Raw genomic sequence first — 15,755 nt, 5'->3', positions numbered from 1 at the left:
TTTACAATTAGTTCTGCACTGTAATTTTAACAACTACTAACTGTAAATTGCGCTGTACCAGCGACTACAATTACACTGTAGCATCGAGCGACTGTAACTGCGGCAGAGACTGCCCTGACCTGCGACTCTACTGCAGCTCTCTTTTAAAAAGGGGGAAAGATATTTTATGTCTCAGGCAGCGCCTGTGGATTGTCCTTCTAGTAAGTGAGCAGTACACCGAGATTACATTTGCTCTAGCACGGTGGTGAACCCATTACAATAGCACTTTTCATTAAATACAGACGTGCCGAGGTATCCATTCAATCAGTAAGGTATTTATTACACTACGACTACGGCGTCAGGCAGCACAGCTAGCCACGGCACCTGTGGCGCTACTCGTTATTGAGAACTGATTTGCTAAGGAGCCTCTTAGGCTAAGGCAGCCGGTGGCGCCGCCACAAACCGGCTTCTGATTGGCCGTCGCGACCCGCCACCACATCGACAGCCACTGGTGGCGGAGAGTAGTGGCGGAGCATTACATCATACGGAGCGTGATACACTGGGCCGCCAGGCGGGAACTGCGGAATTACCGCGGCCTAGCTGCGCCGCCTAGCCGGCCAATAAAGGCCTAAACGACGTACGCGGTCACGCACAGTGGAGACGGTTGCCGTTTCATTTGGTCGACGATTGAAACTGACGAGCAGCAAGAGGGCCACAAAGGTGCGCCGCACCAGGACGTCCGGAGCGACTTCTGTCAGCGGTAACTTCTGTGTTTGTTGTGTTGCAGGAATGCTGGCTGTGCTCACGCTGGTGGCAGTGATGGTGGAGTCTAACCTGGCGGCCAGACTGCCGCGGCAGGCGAATCCCGGCTCCAGCGTGTTGGATCTTGTGCCGCTTATAGACGGGTCAGTACCTGCTGTCTGCTCTCCCTGCCTCTCTGTTCAATAACTGCACTCACAGAGTACCTTAAGCTACGTTTTCCTAGCTGCGGCAATTTCCTGCATCGTGCTACGCAAGCAAGACCGCGCTCCCCACTCGATCAGTGCAAACATAATTGAGCGTTTTCATAGCGTGCGGACAACGTAACGACGGTGCGGGCTCTAGCTGCAGGAAACGCCTGCGTGCTTCGGGAGGAGTCTGTCTCGCACGTCGCAGCGATTTTCTTAGTTGGAGGAGTGGGACAAGTCGAACTGAGCAGCAGTAAACTACACTACTGGACATTAAAATTGCTGCACCACGAAGATGACGTGCTACACACGCGAAATTTAACCTACAGGAAGAAGATGCTCTGATATGCCAATGATTAGTTTTTCAGAGCATTCACACAAGGTTGGCGCCGGTGCCGACACCTACAACGTGCTGACTTGAGGAAAGTTTCCAACCGATTTCTCATACACAAACAGCAGTTGACCGGCGTTGCCTGGTCAAACGTTGTTGTGATGCCTCGTGTAGGGAGAAATGCGTACCATCACGTTTCCGACTTTGATAAAGATCGGATTGTAGCCTATCGCGATTGCGGTTTATCGTATCGCGACATTGCTGCTCGCGTTGGTCGATATCCAATGACTGTTAGCAGAGTATGGAATCGGTGGGTTCAGGAGGGTAATACGGAACGCCGTGCTGGATCCCAACGGCCTCGTATCAATAGCAATCGAGATGACAGGCATCTTATCCGCATGGCTGTAAAGGATCGTGCAGCCGCGTCTCGATCCCTGAATCAACAGATGGGGACGTTTGCAAGACAACAACCATCTGCACGAACAGTTCGACGATGTTTGCAGCAGCATGGACTATCAGCTCGGAGACCGTGTCTGCGGTTACCCTTGACGCTGCATCACAGACAGGAGCGCCTGCGATGCTGTACTCAAAGACGAACCAGGGTGCACGAATGGCAAAATGCCATTTTTTCGGATGAATCCAGGTTCTGTTTACAGCATCATGATGGTCGCACCCGTGTTTGGGATATTGCTGTGAACGCACATTGGAAACGTGTATCCGTCATCGCCGTACTGGCGTATCACCCGATGTGATGATATGGGGTGCCATTGGTTACACGTCTCGGTCACCTCTTGTTCGCATTGACGGCACTTTGAACAGTGGACGTTACATTTCAGATGTGTTACGACCCGTGGCTCTATCCTTCATCCGATTCCTGCGAAACCCTACATTTCAGCAGCATAATGCACCACCGCGGGTGGATACAGAAAATGTTCGACTGCTGCCCTGGCCAGCACATTCTACAGATCTCTCACCAATTGAAAACGTCTGGTCAATGGTGGCCGAGCAACTGGCTCGTCACATTACGCCAGTCACTACTCTTGATGAACTGTGGTGTCGTGTAGAAGCTGCATGGGTAGCTGTACTTGTACACGCAATCCAAGCTCTGTTTGACTCAATGCCCATGCGTGTCAAGGCTGTTATTATGGCCAGAGGTGGTTGTTCTGCGTACTGATTTCTCAGGATCTATGCACCCAAATTGCTTTAAAATGTAATCACATGTGAGTTCTAGTATAATACATTTGTCCAATGAATACCCATTCACCATCTGCATTTCTTCTTGGTGTTGCAATTTTAATGGCCAGTGGTGTATTAGCCGACAGCTGCAGTACTTGTGTCGAGCGCACTAGCGGCATCAGAGAAACTTTGGCGTAACCGCCGACACCCACGAAGGGCCTCACGTTGTCCTTAGGCAGTTCATTAATTTCTAATAGTCTGCGTTATAGGGCAGTGGGAACTGGTATTCCCAAGCATCGTCGAGCAAATGTTTGTTGCTAAACTGTTATACGCTTCTTCTTCTTCTTCTTCTTGTTCGCAACGAAAGAACATTTCTCTGATCGCTTAGCGCTTCCCCAGTACTCTTCCCAAGCAATATACAGTCTTCCTCCTCTTCCATAACTCCCATGTGCCTCCGGAGTGCCAAAATTAACAGATTTTAGATCGAGTACTGCTCTGCATGTTTGGTCTTCGCTATCTCTGCTACCGCTGTTCCTCCTAGCAAAATGTTCCTTGCTTCGCTCGTCGCGTCAATGAACCAACACAACAGTGCTCTCGTCTAGGAGGAACTACAGCATCCAACGACTTGCAACAAACTCATAATAATTTCAAACCTCTCGGAAATTTTTTTTCTCGCTTCCACCTCGCACAGAAAACGTAATGGCAAAGAGTTTCTCGCTAACTACATTTCTGATGATGGTTTGGTAAAAGATCCGCGTCATAGGCGAGATTTTAATTTATTACTTCACTGTTACTGATTCTATTGGCCATAACGTTAGCATACACATACGAGGTGTGTACAAAAAGTAAGGTGACTTTATATTTTTATGTGAACATTTATTCTTCAATAATCATGTTGTCCTCTTCAAAGTAATCCCCCTCAGATACAATACACTTGTGCCAACGCTTCTTCCAATCCTCGAAGCACTTCTCATAAGCACTTTTTAGTACAGCCTTGAGTACTTCTAGCGATGCAGCCTTTATTTCCTCAATCGCTGATAATCTTCGTTGTTTCATAGGTCTCTTCAGTTTTGGTAACATGAAAACGTCGCAGGGAGCCAAATACGGTAAATTTGGTGGCTGAACCATGATTGTCGTGTTGTTTTTGGCCAAAAAATCTCTCATAAGCAACGACGAATGAGTAGGTACATTGTCATGATGCAAAAGCCATTAATTGTTTTTCCTCAATTCCAGAGGTTTTTTGCGTATTTCTTCTCGCAAACGGCGCATAATGTCAAGGTGACACTCCTTATTGACCGTACAACTTTGAGGCAAAAATTCATGATGCGCTACAACACGGTAATTGAAAAAAAAACAGTGAGCAAAACCTTGACATTTGTTCGAACTTGGTGTGCTTTTTCAAGACTTGGCTCTCCGGGATGCTTCCATTGGGACGATTGGGCTTTTTTTTCGACGTCATAACGTAAACCCATGTTTCGTCACCAGTTATGACCCTTTTGAGCACATCAGGATCATCACTGACGTCATTCAAGAGCTCCTGAGCGATGCTCATGCGGCAGTTCTTCTGATCAAAATTTGGAACAAACTTCTCTGACACTCGTCTCATGTCCAAAACAGCCGGAAGGATTGCATGATACGAGCCGACCGATATGCCAAGATCCTCAGCAACTTCTCTTACGGTAATTCGACGATATTCCAAAACAATTTTCTTCACAGCTTCGACGTTGTTATCTGTTGTAGATAATGTGCTGGGGCGTCCAAAGCGAGGTTCGTCATTGGCATCTTCTCAGCCATCTTGTAAGAGCTTGCACGACTTGTAACCTTTTTTTTTTTTACTTAGAGCAGAGCCACTGTATGCCACTGTCAACATTTCAAGTGTTTTCGAGTTCTTGATTCCATTTTTCACACAAAACGTGATGCAAATTCTTTGCTCCATTTTTATAATAATCGAAAATCGCCCAGGACAGTAAAAGACGTCTAACCTTTCTATATGTCAAAAACACATATGGTATGTTGTACACTTGAAACTGTGAACGTATGTTCGCTACTTGTGTACCAACATAGCAAAAAAAGTTCGAAAATCGAATGTACATTGTCCGTGCAATTTGGAAAGTCACCTCACTTTTGAACAGCCCTCATATACTGCTGAAGACAATTACAAAATTATTTTGTTGTACGACAAATACCTTAGGAAATGAATGAAAAGAACCACTTTGCTTTTGTTCTACAATATTACTTTCACTGTTAACCGGTTTTCGGCTTACAAGGCCATCTTCAGACATTTAGGAAATATGGCGTGATAAGTATTGAGTAGAGCGAAAAATCAACTTTTCTTAAAAGCTTAAATATTTCTCTATTTCAGTAGCACAAAATTCTTACTGAATTAAAAAAAAGTGTCAGAAGGTTGTTCTCGTATCACTGAATCACTCACGTATAGTTGTCAAATTATAAAAATCTCCACTTCCATGTTTTACGTTTTGACGCGCAACACCCCTCACCTAGCAAAACCTTTCACGCAGCGTCCTGAGACCCGCAGCGGACAGCGGAAAACGCAAGCGTACTCCACAACACGCTGCAATAAATTTACGCTCTTAAGAAAACGAAGCTTTATAGTGTCTGCGGGGGAGGGCAGATGGCATTTAGGGGGGGGGGGGGGGACCCACTCATTTCCCCCTACTCTGTTCCTCCCGTTTTGCAATAGTGCGTAGAAGCAAACGACTATTGGTGGCAAGTCTCACTAAGAGCTTCAGTTGCTCTTGTTTTTCATAGCCGTCATTAAGTGATGTGTGTGTAGTAGAAAGTAATACGTTGCGCGACTCTGCTTGGGACGTACAGTCTCTTCCAGTTGATGCAAACCGCAGCAGCTGGCGTTCGACGAGAGTCTCTCCCTCTTTGGTTACCAAACGAATTCGGACGAAATGCGCCACTCTTCTTTTTAACTTTTCCTGTTCCGTTATTGATTCTACCTCGTAACAGGGTACGAAACCCAAGAGCAATAGCCACCTGCCGAAAGATTATTTTGTAACAGTCGTCTTGCACGTATGCGTGCCTTCCAATGAATCCGAGCCTGGCGTATACTTCCCCTAGGATTAGCTTCAGCCGGTCGTTTCACATTAGGGCAATATGGATGATTACTCCTAGATATTGTTGATTGACTGTTCCATCAATTGTTGGTAGAATATATTGTACATTATGAGTGAAGACACGCACAAAACTGATGTCACGTTCTACAGCATTTACTATTTGTTTCACAAACCGATTTTCAATTCAAAACGATTCAAATGGCTCTGAGCACTATGGGACTTAACATCTGAGGTCATCAGTCCACTAGAACTTAGAACTACTTAAACCTAACTAACCTAAAGACATCATACACATCCATGCCCGAGGCAGGATTCGAACCTGCGAACGTAGCGGTCGCGCGGTTCCAGACTGAAGCGCCTAGAACCGCTCGGCCACTCCGGCCGGCCATTCAGTACTAAACTTGGGCTGATGGGCATATGAATTTCCATTATTTAAAGATAGTTCATCATTTTTTTTCCTGTATAGATGTGATGTATTACTTCAGGTTTGACCTTGTAACTGTGGCCTTCTTTAACTAGGTGGTCGGCCAAAGTAAAGCTTCCTTTTCTAATTTACCATGAAACAATCCCTCCTGTTTTATCCTTAAACCTGAACGATGACATTTTTCATCTCTGGTACTGGGGATACTCTGCAGAGTAACTAGTTTAAAATTTTTGGTTCAACAAAATTTCGCTGGACTATATACTTCTCTTTGTACCTCATGATGGCGTAACAGACGGAAACCGATTTATGAAGTAAATAACAAATATTGTAGAATATTACATCAACGTTTTGTGTTTTCATTCATAATATTGTTGCTGTTTCCAGTGCTTTTACTGCCGATAGTGTAATCGAAAAGAAATGTATCACTTATCCACGTTGTCAGGGTCTAGTCCCATCACCAGTCATGGCTCCTCTGCAGGTCTTCTGAAACTTTCCTACAGACAACAGTTTCTCTCTTTCTCTCTCCTCCTCCCCCTCTCCATCTGCTGCAGGTGCCTCAATCAATATATTTCACGATTCTTTTGTTGTGTCATCTTTCTGACTTATCTGATGTAGCGCGCCACAATTTCTTCCTCTTTATCTACTTACACTGTCTGACAAAGGAAGTGAAATACCCATAAGAGGAGGAGCAAACGAAATGCATTGTCATTTGTTCAGAGGGTATGTGATATTATATCAGTGAAGAAAAAAATCGAAACACGTTTTCAAAGAACTTGGTAGAATGAACCCACTTATCAGCATGACGTTGTACTCCATCTGGCCTGGATTCATTCACTAATTTGTTAGGAAGGATGTCATAAAGCAATTTTATTCTCTCCAGAGCCAAGCTGACCCTCTGCTGTTGTAAATGGCAATTGATTTCCTAGATACCGGCACTGAAGATTCCGCGCGAGCTGGCCCTACAGATGGTACAGATCTGAGAATCTTGCTGGTCGCAAAAGTGCAAAATCTATTTTTTCTAACTTCGAGACAGTCGCAATAGGAATAAAATAGCATCTTTATTCTCCTTCCGCAAACCAAAAGTGTGTTCGTCACAATTTCTGCCGTTCCAAGCAAAATACGGTTTTGCTGATTTGACTCCACGTAACTCCCTGGAATCGGAACTAATGACTGAAATGGCTAACACTCCAAGAAAGCTCTTGTCCAACGCAGCAGCCTACTTCTCGGCGTTCCGCTGTCGTCACCAATGGCACATCGACAAGGGTTTAATTGAGAGACTGCAAGCCGACGGTCGGCCGCTGTGGCCGGGCGGTTCTAGGCGCTTCAGTCTGGAACCGCGCTGCTGCTACGGTCGCAGGTTCGAATTTGCCTCGGACATGGATGTGTGTGGTGTCCTTAGGTTAGTTAGGTTTAAGTAGTTCTAAGTGTAGGGGATTGATGACCTCAGATGTTAAGTCCCACAGTGCTTAGAGCCATTTGAACCATTTGCCAAGCAGACGATACGCGAGTCGGACAGCTCTCGTCGACGAGAAGTGCCCGCAGTGATCCCTGGGTTTCCTTAAATAGCTGTTCTCCAGGAAGAGACGTGCTGCTCCCTAGTAACTCGTGACCGGATGTAGGCACGGTCTTGCGATGCAGCCAGCGACCGCTTGGTGACTGGCGAGGTACCTGGTGGTCCGCAGCACTTGGAGCACCAGCTGGCGCTCTGGAGGCATACTTGAAAATCCCGCGTGGCTAATGCGGACCGAGTGACCGTTGTTTCCACTCATTATAGTCGTCAAATGTGTTGCGGCTGATATCCCTGGGCACCACAGCAGGAAGTACTTCAGCATGAAGCGTACAGTCTATACAGACAAGTGCTATGTGTAGACGAGCGTTGTCCTGTTGAAAACTGGCACCATAGTAACTATCACATCACAGGTAAAATAAGAGGACGCAGGACGGGAGGTAACATTATACCACCTGAGTTTCCTCAATGACTACCAGCCGTGACCTCTAGTCATGCCCGATCGTTCACCACACCTTGACGACAAGTGGTCAACATCGCTATGTCTCTTCAAAACACTGCTAGAATGGGACCATTCCCCAGGTCGCCGTTCTAGCCATGAACGATGATCGTCCAGGATAGAGTAGAACCGCTGTACATCGCTGAACACAATGCTACGCCAGGTATCAGGAGTCTATGTTTCCCAGTGTCGATACCACTCCAAACACAGCCGTTTGTGTTAATGTGTTAACAGCAGAGTCCGCAACAGACGTTAATTCCCTTTCCAGCCGCTAGTCACCTACCAAAGTGCGATATGTCACAGGATGTTAAAGAACTCAATTACCTGTTCTCTGATCGCAGGCGCAGAAGTGCAGAGATACGATGGCTTTGGTGCAAAATGCACCGATTATCCTGTGTGGTGGTCAGACGTGATCGCTCGGGCCCCTGACGAAAAGTATGCCTGCTCACACGCTACCATACAGTTTTTTTTTTATTCATCAGTCTTCACTGACTGGTTTGATGCTGCCCGTCACGAATTCCTCTCCATGCTAACCTCATCTTCTCAGAGTAGCACTACAGTATTCCCTCAATTATTTGCTGGCTGTTTTCCAATCTCTGTCTTCCTCCACAGCTTTACCCTTTATAGTTCCCCCTAGTACGATGGAAGTGATTTCCTGATATTTTAACAGATGTTCTATGATCCTGTCGCTTCGCCTAGTCAGTACTTTCCATTTTCTGAATTCTCTAGAGAACCACTTTATTCGTTATCTTATCAGTCTGTCTAGTTTTCAACATTCATCAGTAGCACCATATCTCAGATGCATCTATTATTTTAACTTCCGGTTTTACCTCAATCCAAGTTCTCACTACCATAAAATACTGCGCTCCAAAGTTACGATATCAGGAATTTCTTCCTCCAACTGAGGCATATGTTTGATAATAGCAGGCTTCTCTTGGCCAGGAATGCCTTTTTTCCCAGTGCTAGTCTGTCCTCCTTCCTCCGTCAGCCATTGGCTACTTGCTGCCTAAGTATCAGTTTTCCTTAGCTTCATCTACTTCGTGACCGTCAATCCTGATATTAAACTTCTCGTTGTTCTAATTTCGATTCCTTCTCATTCATTTCACATTTCGTAGATTTACTCTCAATTCATATTCTGTACTCATTCCGTTCATTCCGTTCAGCAGATCTTGTAACTCTTTTTCACTCTCACTGACGATAGCAGTGTCATCAGCGAATCATAGATATCCTTTCATCTTGAATTTTAATGTCACGCTTATAACTTTCTTTTATTTGCTCCATTACTTCCTCAATGTATACATTGCAGAACAGGGGTAAAAGGCTATTTTCCTTTCTTGCAATCTTTTTAATCCTAGCATTTCGGTCTTCCACTCTTATTATTCCTTTTTGGCTCTAGTTTACGTAGTGTATTATCCGTCTCTCCCTATAGCTTACCCTGTTTTCCTCAGAATTACGAATATTTTGCACCAATTTATATTGCAGAACGCTTTTCTCGGTCGATAAATCCTATGAACGTGTCTTGGTTTTTCTTTAGTCTTGATTCCATTATCAGCGATGACGTCAGAACTGCCTTTACCTTTCTAAAGCAAATTGATCGAGATCTAACACACCCTTAGTTTTCTTTTCTGTTCTTCTCATCACTGTTCTTGTCAGCAGCTTGGATACACGAGCTTTTAAGCTGATTGTCCGATAATTTTCACACTTGTCAGCTCTTGCCGTCTACAAATCTAGACATTGCACGATTCGATTAGCCATCCAAATGGAGACCCATAATGAAGCGCCTTTCAAACTCTGTCGGGTATGATAACGCTGTCCCACACGAACTCATAGTGACCACTCAACATCTGACGCTGTTCATTTTCCTTACATACCCTGCCAGCCCGGGTAAAAACACTAAACTCGAACAACACATATGTACTCTCGTGACCGTTCTATCTGTCACCGAGAATTGCAACTCTGATTTCTTAGTATACCTGCCAATTGAGTACACGTGCCCCAAATGATGTTGACATCTGATCCTTTATTCTGGGTGCTTCATTTTTTTCTTTCAGGCCGTACATTCATCGCATAGCAAAAGGAGAAGGAAGAGAAGATCTGTGTTCAAGTTTCATCGACAACGAGATCATTAGAAACGGAGCACAAGCTCGGACTAGGAAAGGATGGTGAAGGAAAGGGGCCGTGTTTTTTCAGACGAACCATGTTGGCATTTGCCTGTAGCAATTTTGGGAAATAGTGGGAAAGGTAAATTAGGTTACTGGGACGCGGGTTTGAACCGCCGTCCTCCCGAGTGCGGGTCCAACGTGCTAACCACTGCGTCATATCGCTGGATGACACAGTAGTACTGACACACTGCATACTAATTTTTTTTTCTTCATTTATTTTAAAAGCTGTCAATCCCTACAAATTTAGCCTTGACTGGTTGTCTCTAGTATCAAGGAAATACACTGAAGCCCCAAAGCAACTGGTATAGGCATGCGTATTCAAATACAAATATATGTAAACAGGCTGAATACGGCGCTGCGGTCGGAAACGCCTATATAAGACAACAAGTGTCTGGCGCAGTTCTTAGATCGGTTACTGATGCTACAATGGCAGGTTATAAGGTTTAAGTGAGTTTGAACACGAGGTTAAGTCGGTGCACGAGCGATAGGACATAGCATCTCCGAGGTAGCGATGAAGTGGGAATCTTCATTTCACAGGTGTACCGTGAATGTCAGGAATCCGGTAAAACATCAAATTTCCGACATAGTTGCGGCAAGAACGGGACCAACGACGAGAGGATCCAATCCCTTCCCAAATTGCTGCAGATTTCAATGCTGGACCATCAACAAGCATCAGCGTGCTAATCATACAACGAAATATCATCGATGTTGGCTTTCGGAACCGAAGGCCCACTCGTATACCCTTGATGACAGCAACACAAATTTTTACGCCTCCCTGGGCTCGTCAACACCGACACTGGATGACTGGAAACATGTTGCCTTGTCGGACGAGTCTCGTTTCAAATTGTATCGAGCGGATGGACGCGTACGGGATGGAGACAGCCTCATGAACACATGGATCTTGCATGTCAGCAGGAGACTGTTCAAGGTGGTGGAGGCTCTGTAATGGTGTGGGCTGTGTGCAGTTGGAGTGATATGGGACCCCTAATACGCCTAGATACGACTCTGAAAGATGACACGTACGTAAGCATCCTGTATGATCACCTGTATCCATTCATGTCAATTGTGCATTCCGACGGACTTGGGCAATTCTAGAAGAACAATACGACACTCCATACGTCCAGAATTGCTACAGAGTGGCTCCAGGATCACTCTTCTGAGTTTAAACACTTCCGCTGGCCACCAAATTCCCCAGATAAGAACATTATTGAGCATATCTGGGATGCCTGCCAGCGTGCTGTTCAGAAGAGACCTCCATCCAATCTTACTCTTACGGATTTATGGACAGCCCTACAGAATTCATTGTGTCAGTTCCATCCAGCATTGCTTCTGACATTAGTTGAGTCCATGCCATTTCGTGTTGAGGCCATTTCTGCATGCTTATTGGGGCCCTACACGATACTAGGCAGGTGTACGAGTTTCTTTGGGTCTTAAGTGTTTTAACTGATGTCTTAATAGGTCCCAATATCATGTCCCTTCTTCCAGTTCGTGTTTCCCGCATCTTCCTCTGATCGCACTTATTAATCCAATTAATTTTCCGCATCTTTGTGGGAAACTTCATCTCATTCCGTGAAAATGTCAGGCATTACTGGATGTCAAACGGTTGGACTGTCTTCTTCTCAATTATTACCACTGTCTATTACTCATTTCCGTAGTGTGCTGTGCTCCAGACCCACGTTGTCAGAAATTTCATTCAAAAGTGAATTCCTATGGTTTACATTAAGTGACAACGAGGAATCACTCTAGTCATTCTCTAGCAGAAGTAGGTTCTTACTCATTGGTCTGAAGATGACCACAGTAGTGGTCGAAACCGGTTACCGTACTAAATAAATTGTGATCAAGACTGTTTTTAATAGTAAATAAATCAAAGTTCGGTGCCACTGCATAAAATTTAAAATTTCTGCTAAGTCAGAAACTTACTCCCTCGCGCCGAATTGTACAATGTTCAACACTGCGGCATTCTAGTCGCCCAAAACCTGTCTTCGTAACTTCCGCTGAACCTTCCGACTCACATAAACACAAGAATCCCACTCAGGTAACCCCTGATTCACACAGTGTCCATCACTCAGCCCACCAAGTCCGCATATGCTTGCACCAACACACTGCCTCCAAATCCCCTACTTTTAGCATCCTATTACAGTAAAGGAGATAAAAACAACATCTGGTAACCTCAATTAAAATTATTGGCGCCGCTTCAAAATCCACAGTTACTGAAGCCAGACGGGGCTCATATATTGTTCGTCTTCAGTAATCGTTTATTAAATTTCTCTTTGGTTGCTATACTTTGATTAATATGAAACAAGTCATTAGAAGTGACCACGAGCCCGTTGATTTCCTGACTTCTTCTACTGATCTTTCCACTGGTGATGATCATTTGTCACTAAATAACAGATCAATATCCTTAACATCGGTATTTTGCAGAATTCTTGAACATATTCTAAGTTCGAATACTAGTAATTTCCTTGAGACGGAAGAGCTCCTGTCCACCAATCTGAACGAGTTTACAAAACGTCGAGCTTACGAAACTCAGCTTGCCCTTTTGAGAAATGATATCCTGCGAACCATGGAAGAAGAGCAATAGGCAGACCCCATATTCTTAGATTTCCTGAGAGCGTTCGGCAAGATACTCGACTTGCAGACTGTTAATGAAGGTCCGAGCATACGGATTAGGTTCCCAGATACGTCTCTCGATGACTTCTTAAGTAATAAAACACAGAAGGATGGCGAGAGTTCATCAGAGACACGGTTATCTTGAAGAGAGCCCATGAGAAGTGTGACAGGACCTCTCTTGTTCCCTCTATACTCGCACATTACTGATCTGTCGGACAGGACGAGCAGCAGTCAGTGACTGCTGACGCTGTAGTACACCAGAAAGTATCGTCCTTGATTTACTGTAGAAGGATACAGGATGGCTTAGTCAGAATTTCTATTTGGTATGATAAATATCACTTTCAACATCTTTTGTGGTTTTCCTTGTTTGAAGCGCAACGTCACGTACGTTAATTGTAGCTAATACTTTGCATTACACTGTAGATATCAAGAAACAATGAAATGATTTCAAATACTTCCGAATGCCCTTCAGTTCAGTGCGTGTCTCCGCAGTCAAATTAAAATTAAAAGCGAGTTCAAACGTCCTCTGTAATCCTGTAAAATGTTTAGCAAATGGACGTATAACATCTATCCACACAGACCATCTCTTTTTCTATAGCCCGTGAAGCGATGATCCAATATTTTTATTAAAAACTTTCTACGTTTGGGCATAAACATTTCAAAAAAAATTGTTTCCGAAACAGTTCAGAAAAGCGACTATACGTGCCCAGCTCTGTAACATAGACGCAACAAAGCCTTAGTGAATGAGCACTGACAATCTGGAAGCTGTAAACCATAACGTTTCAGCTCACCCCACAACATTTTAGCGACTGATTGACCAGTCTTCAGGTCACCCTCAATAAAGACGAGAGAACGCTATTTAATTCTGTACTGGTTTTCTTCATCGATGGGAACGCAGAGCAGTAAAAAGCATTTTGGTCTGTTTGGCCTTCATCGAGAATCGCATTTAAAGAAGTAAAAGCAGAAGATATGTATTTATTACGTTTTACCTCTGTTAAAATCGTTGTCAAACAAAGTCTCCAGTTTTCGCCATGAATTCGTTCTGAACATCATCTAACGTATAGTAAATCATGCATTTTTCTCGTTTTTGCGATTCTTCCGCCTTGATTAAATGCTCTTTCATAGCCTGATCAAACTTCGCCAAAAAACTGCCAATGTGATAATCTCCGACTATGTTACTAACAACTTTCAAAGTGAACAGTACTGTCTGTTCCGACGTTATATAGGGCAACCAATCGATGTATAGCAACCTTTTCACGTTTATCTAGCACATGGAAACGATATGCTCACACTATTCATTATGGCACTTTTCACCCAAGCAATGAACTCGTGTGTTTATTCTAATCGAATTCTTGTCACATACACGCGAAGCACGGTTTGCTATGTTTAAAAAAGAACCTAAATATGTAAAACTCGTATCACTTGAAAACTGGAAAAATCTAGTAGTGACGAAATAATCAGCTAATCTAGGTTGAAGACGAAATGATCTTAATCGTTAGGACATGTTTCTGCATTTCATTGATTCCAAATCTACTTGTTACACGTACTCGTTTGTTCTTTCCCATGGCTGTGATTGTCTTAGTATTGTCAATCCGTTTTCCTTGAAGTGACACAATGGGGGGAGTGGGGGGAGGGACGTTCTTCAAATGCGTGATAAACGCGTTGCGAGGTGTGGACCATAGTGGATATACAACTATAAGCGTCGCTCCCAGAATTAAATCCTGCGCTAATCTTTACGCTCTTCGACAAAAAAGGAAGTAACTGTAGGGGATAAGGAGATAGAAATTTTCAGCATAAATGGTAGACTATGAAATAAGGAACTGCAGTTTGTAAAAATTACAGCACCCAGAAAGAGACATTTGATCACAATTAAATTCATTCCACTGATTCACAAATGATTATCATTACAGAACCTTGGATGCTCCATGTCATTATAGCCCACGTGCTGCTATCGGTCTCTCTAGATGTCGTGGTATGAAATCAGAGGGGCCTGGATATGCTGCAGGCGGAACGCATTGCGACACAGTCTGTCCGTGCATCCACAAAGCTCGACAGTGGTTGCAACAGAAACAGAGCAAACTGCCAGACATGTTCGATGGGCGACACATTAGGCGAAGATGTAGGCCAGAGAAGAGGTGGTACCTGTGGTTCTGCAAGGATGGATTGCACATTCTTCGCCACATGTGAATGAGCATTGTGCTGCTGAAATGTGGCATATTAAATGGCCCGCAGAAGGGGCTGGGTCTGGGAATCTAGAACTTCCATGGTGGAGTGGTTGCTTCCCTGAACCATTGCACTTGGTGTTTGTCCGCTGTACCGTTGAACATTGCAGTCTGCCATGTTGCCTTCACCACGGTTATGTATAACACGTCGCCGGTCATCACTGTAGTGGAACTAGTTCGGACACATTACGTTCTGCCACACAGCTCGCCAGCGACAACGTTCTCGTGCCCCTACCTGTCTGAGCCATCGGTGATGAGTACTAAAGCGAAGCTGGCGCAATGGCGTGCGTGCCATCTATCCATTCCTCAGCTGACGGCGTCGAACTGTTGGAGGAGACATGCCGACACAAGGGGAGGTGTTAAAACGTCGAGCCAGTAGAAATAATCAACTTTTTCCGTCAGTTTCGGCTTTCAAGCAAGATGGCGGTTATTTTTGATGCGTTTAAGGCTCTTCCTGCTCATGGACAGTTTTCTAATAGATTTTGCGTTTTTTCTTTGTTCATACATAATTATTATTCCTTTTATCGCTCTGAGCACTATGGGACTTAACATCTTAGGTCATCAGTCCCCTAGAACTTAGAACTACTTAAACCTAACCAACCTAAGGACATCACACACATCCATGCCCGAGGCAGGATTCGAACCTGCGACCGTAGCGGTCGCGCAGTTCCAGACTGAAGCGCGTAGAATCTCTCGACCACTTCGGCCGACTATTCCTTTTATCTAAGCTTACCCACTGCATCCATAATTTCTACCATGTTACTATATTACTATACCTGTTATTTTTCTTTTAATTTCATGTGGGTTGTTAGTCA

The 15,755-nt window shown here is 44.4% G+C and overlaps 1 protein-coding gene across 1 annotated transcript in view; it reads left to right on the top strand.

Moving 5' to 3' along the window:
• Positions 1-15,755, top strand: part of LOC126416294 (dipeptidase 1-like) — a 306,787-nt gene that overhangs the window by 37,658 nt on the left and 253,374 nt on the right. Inside the window, exon 2 of the mRNA XM_050083947.1 lies at positions 767-884. Coding sequence (XP_049939904.1) covers positions 767-884 — 118 coding nt within the window. The remainder of the gene's footprint in view (positions 1-766; positions 885-15,755) is intronic.

The sequence above is a fragment of the Schistocerca serialis genome, chromosome 8 (genome assembly GCF_023864345.2).
Source record: "Schistocerca serialis cubense isolate TAMUIC-IGC-003099 chromosome 8, iqSchSeri2.2, whole genome shotgun sequence".
Lineage (NCBI taxonomy): Eukaryota > Metazoa > Arthropoda > Insecta > Orthoptera > Acrididae > Schistocerca > Schistocerca serialis.
Note: the sequence above shows the minus strand (reverse complement) of the source record. Positions and strands in the feature narration are given on the sequence as shown.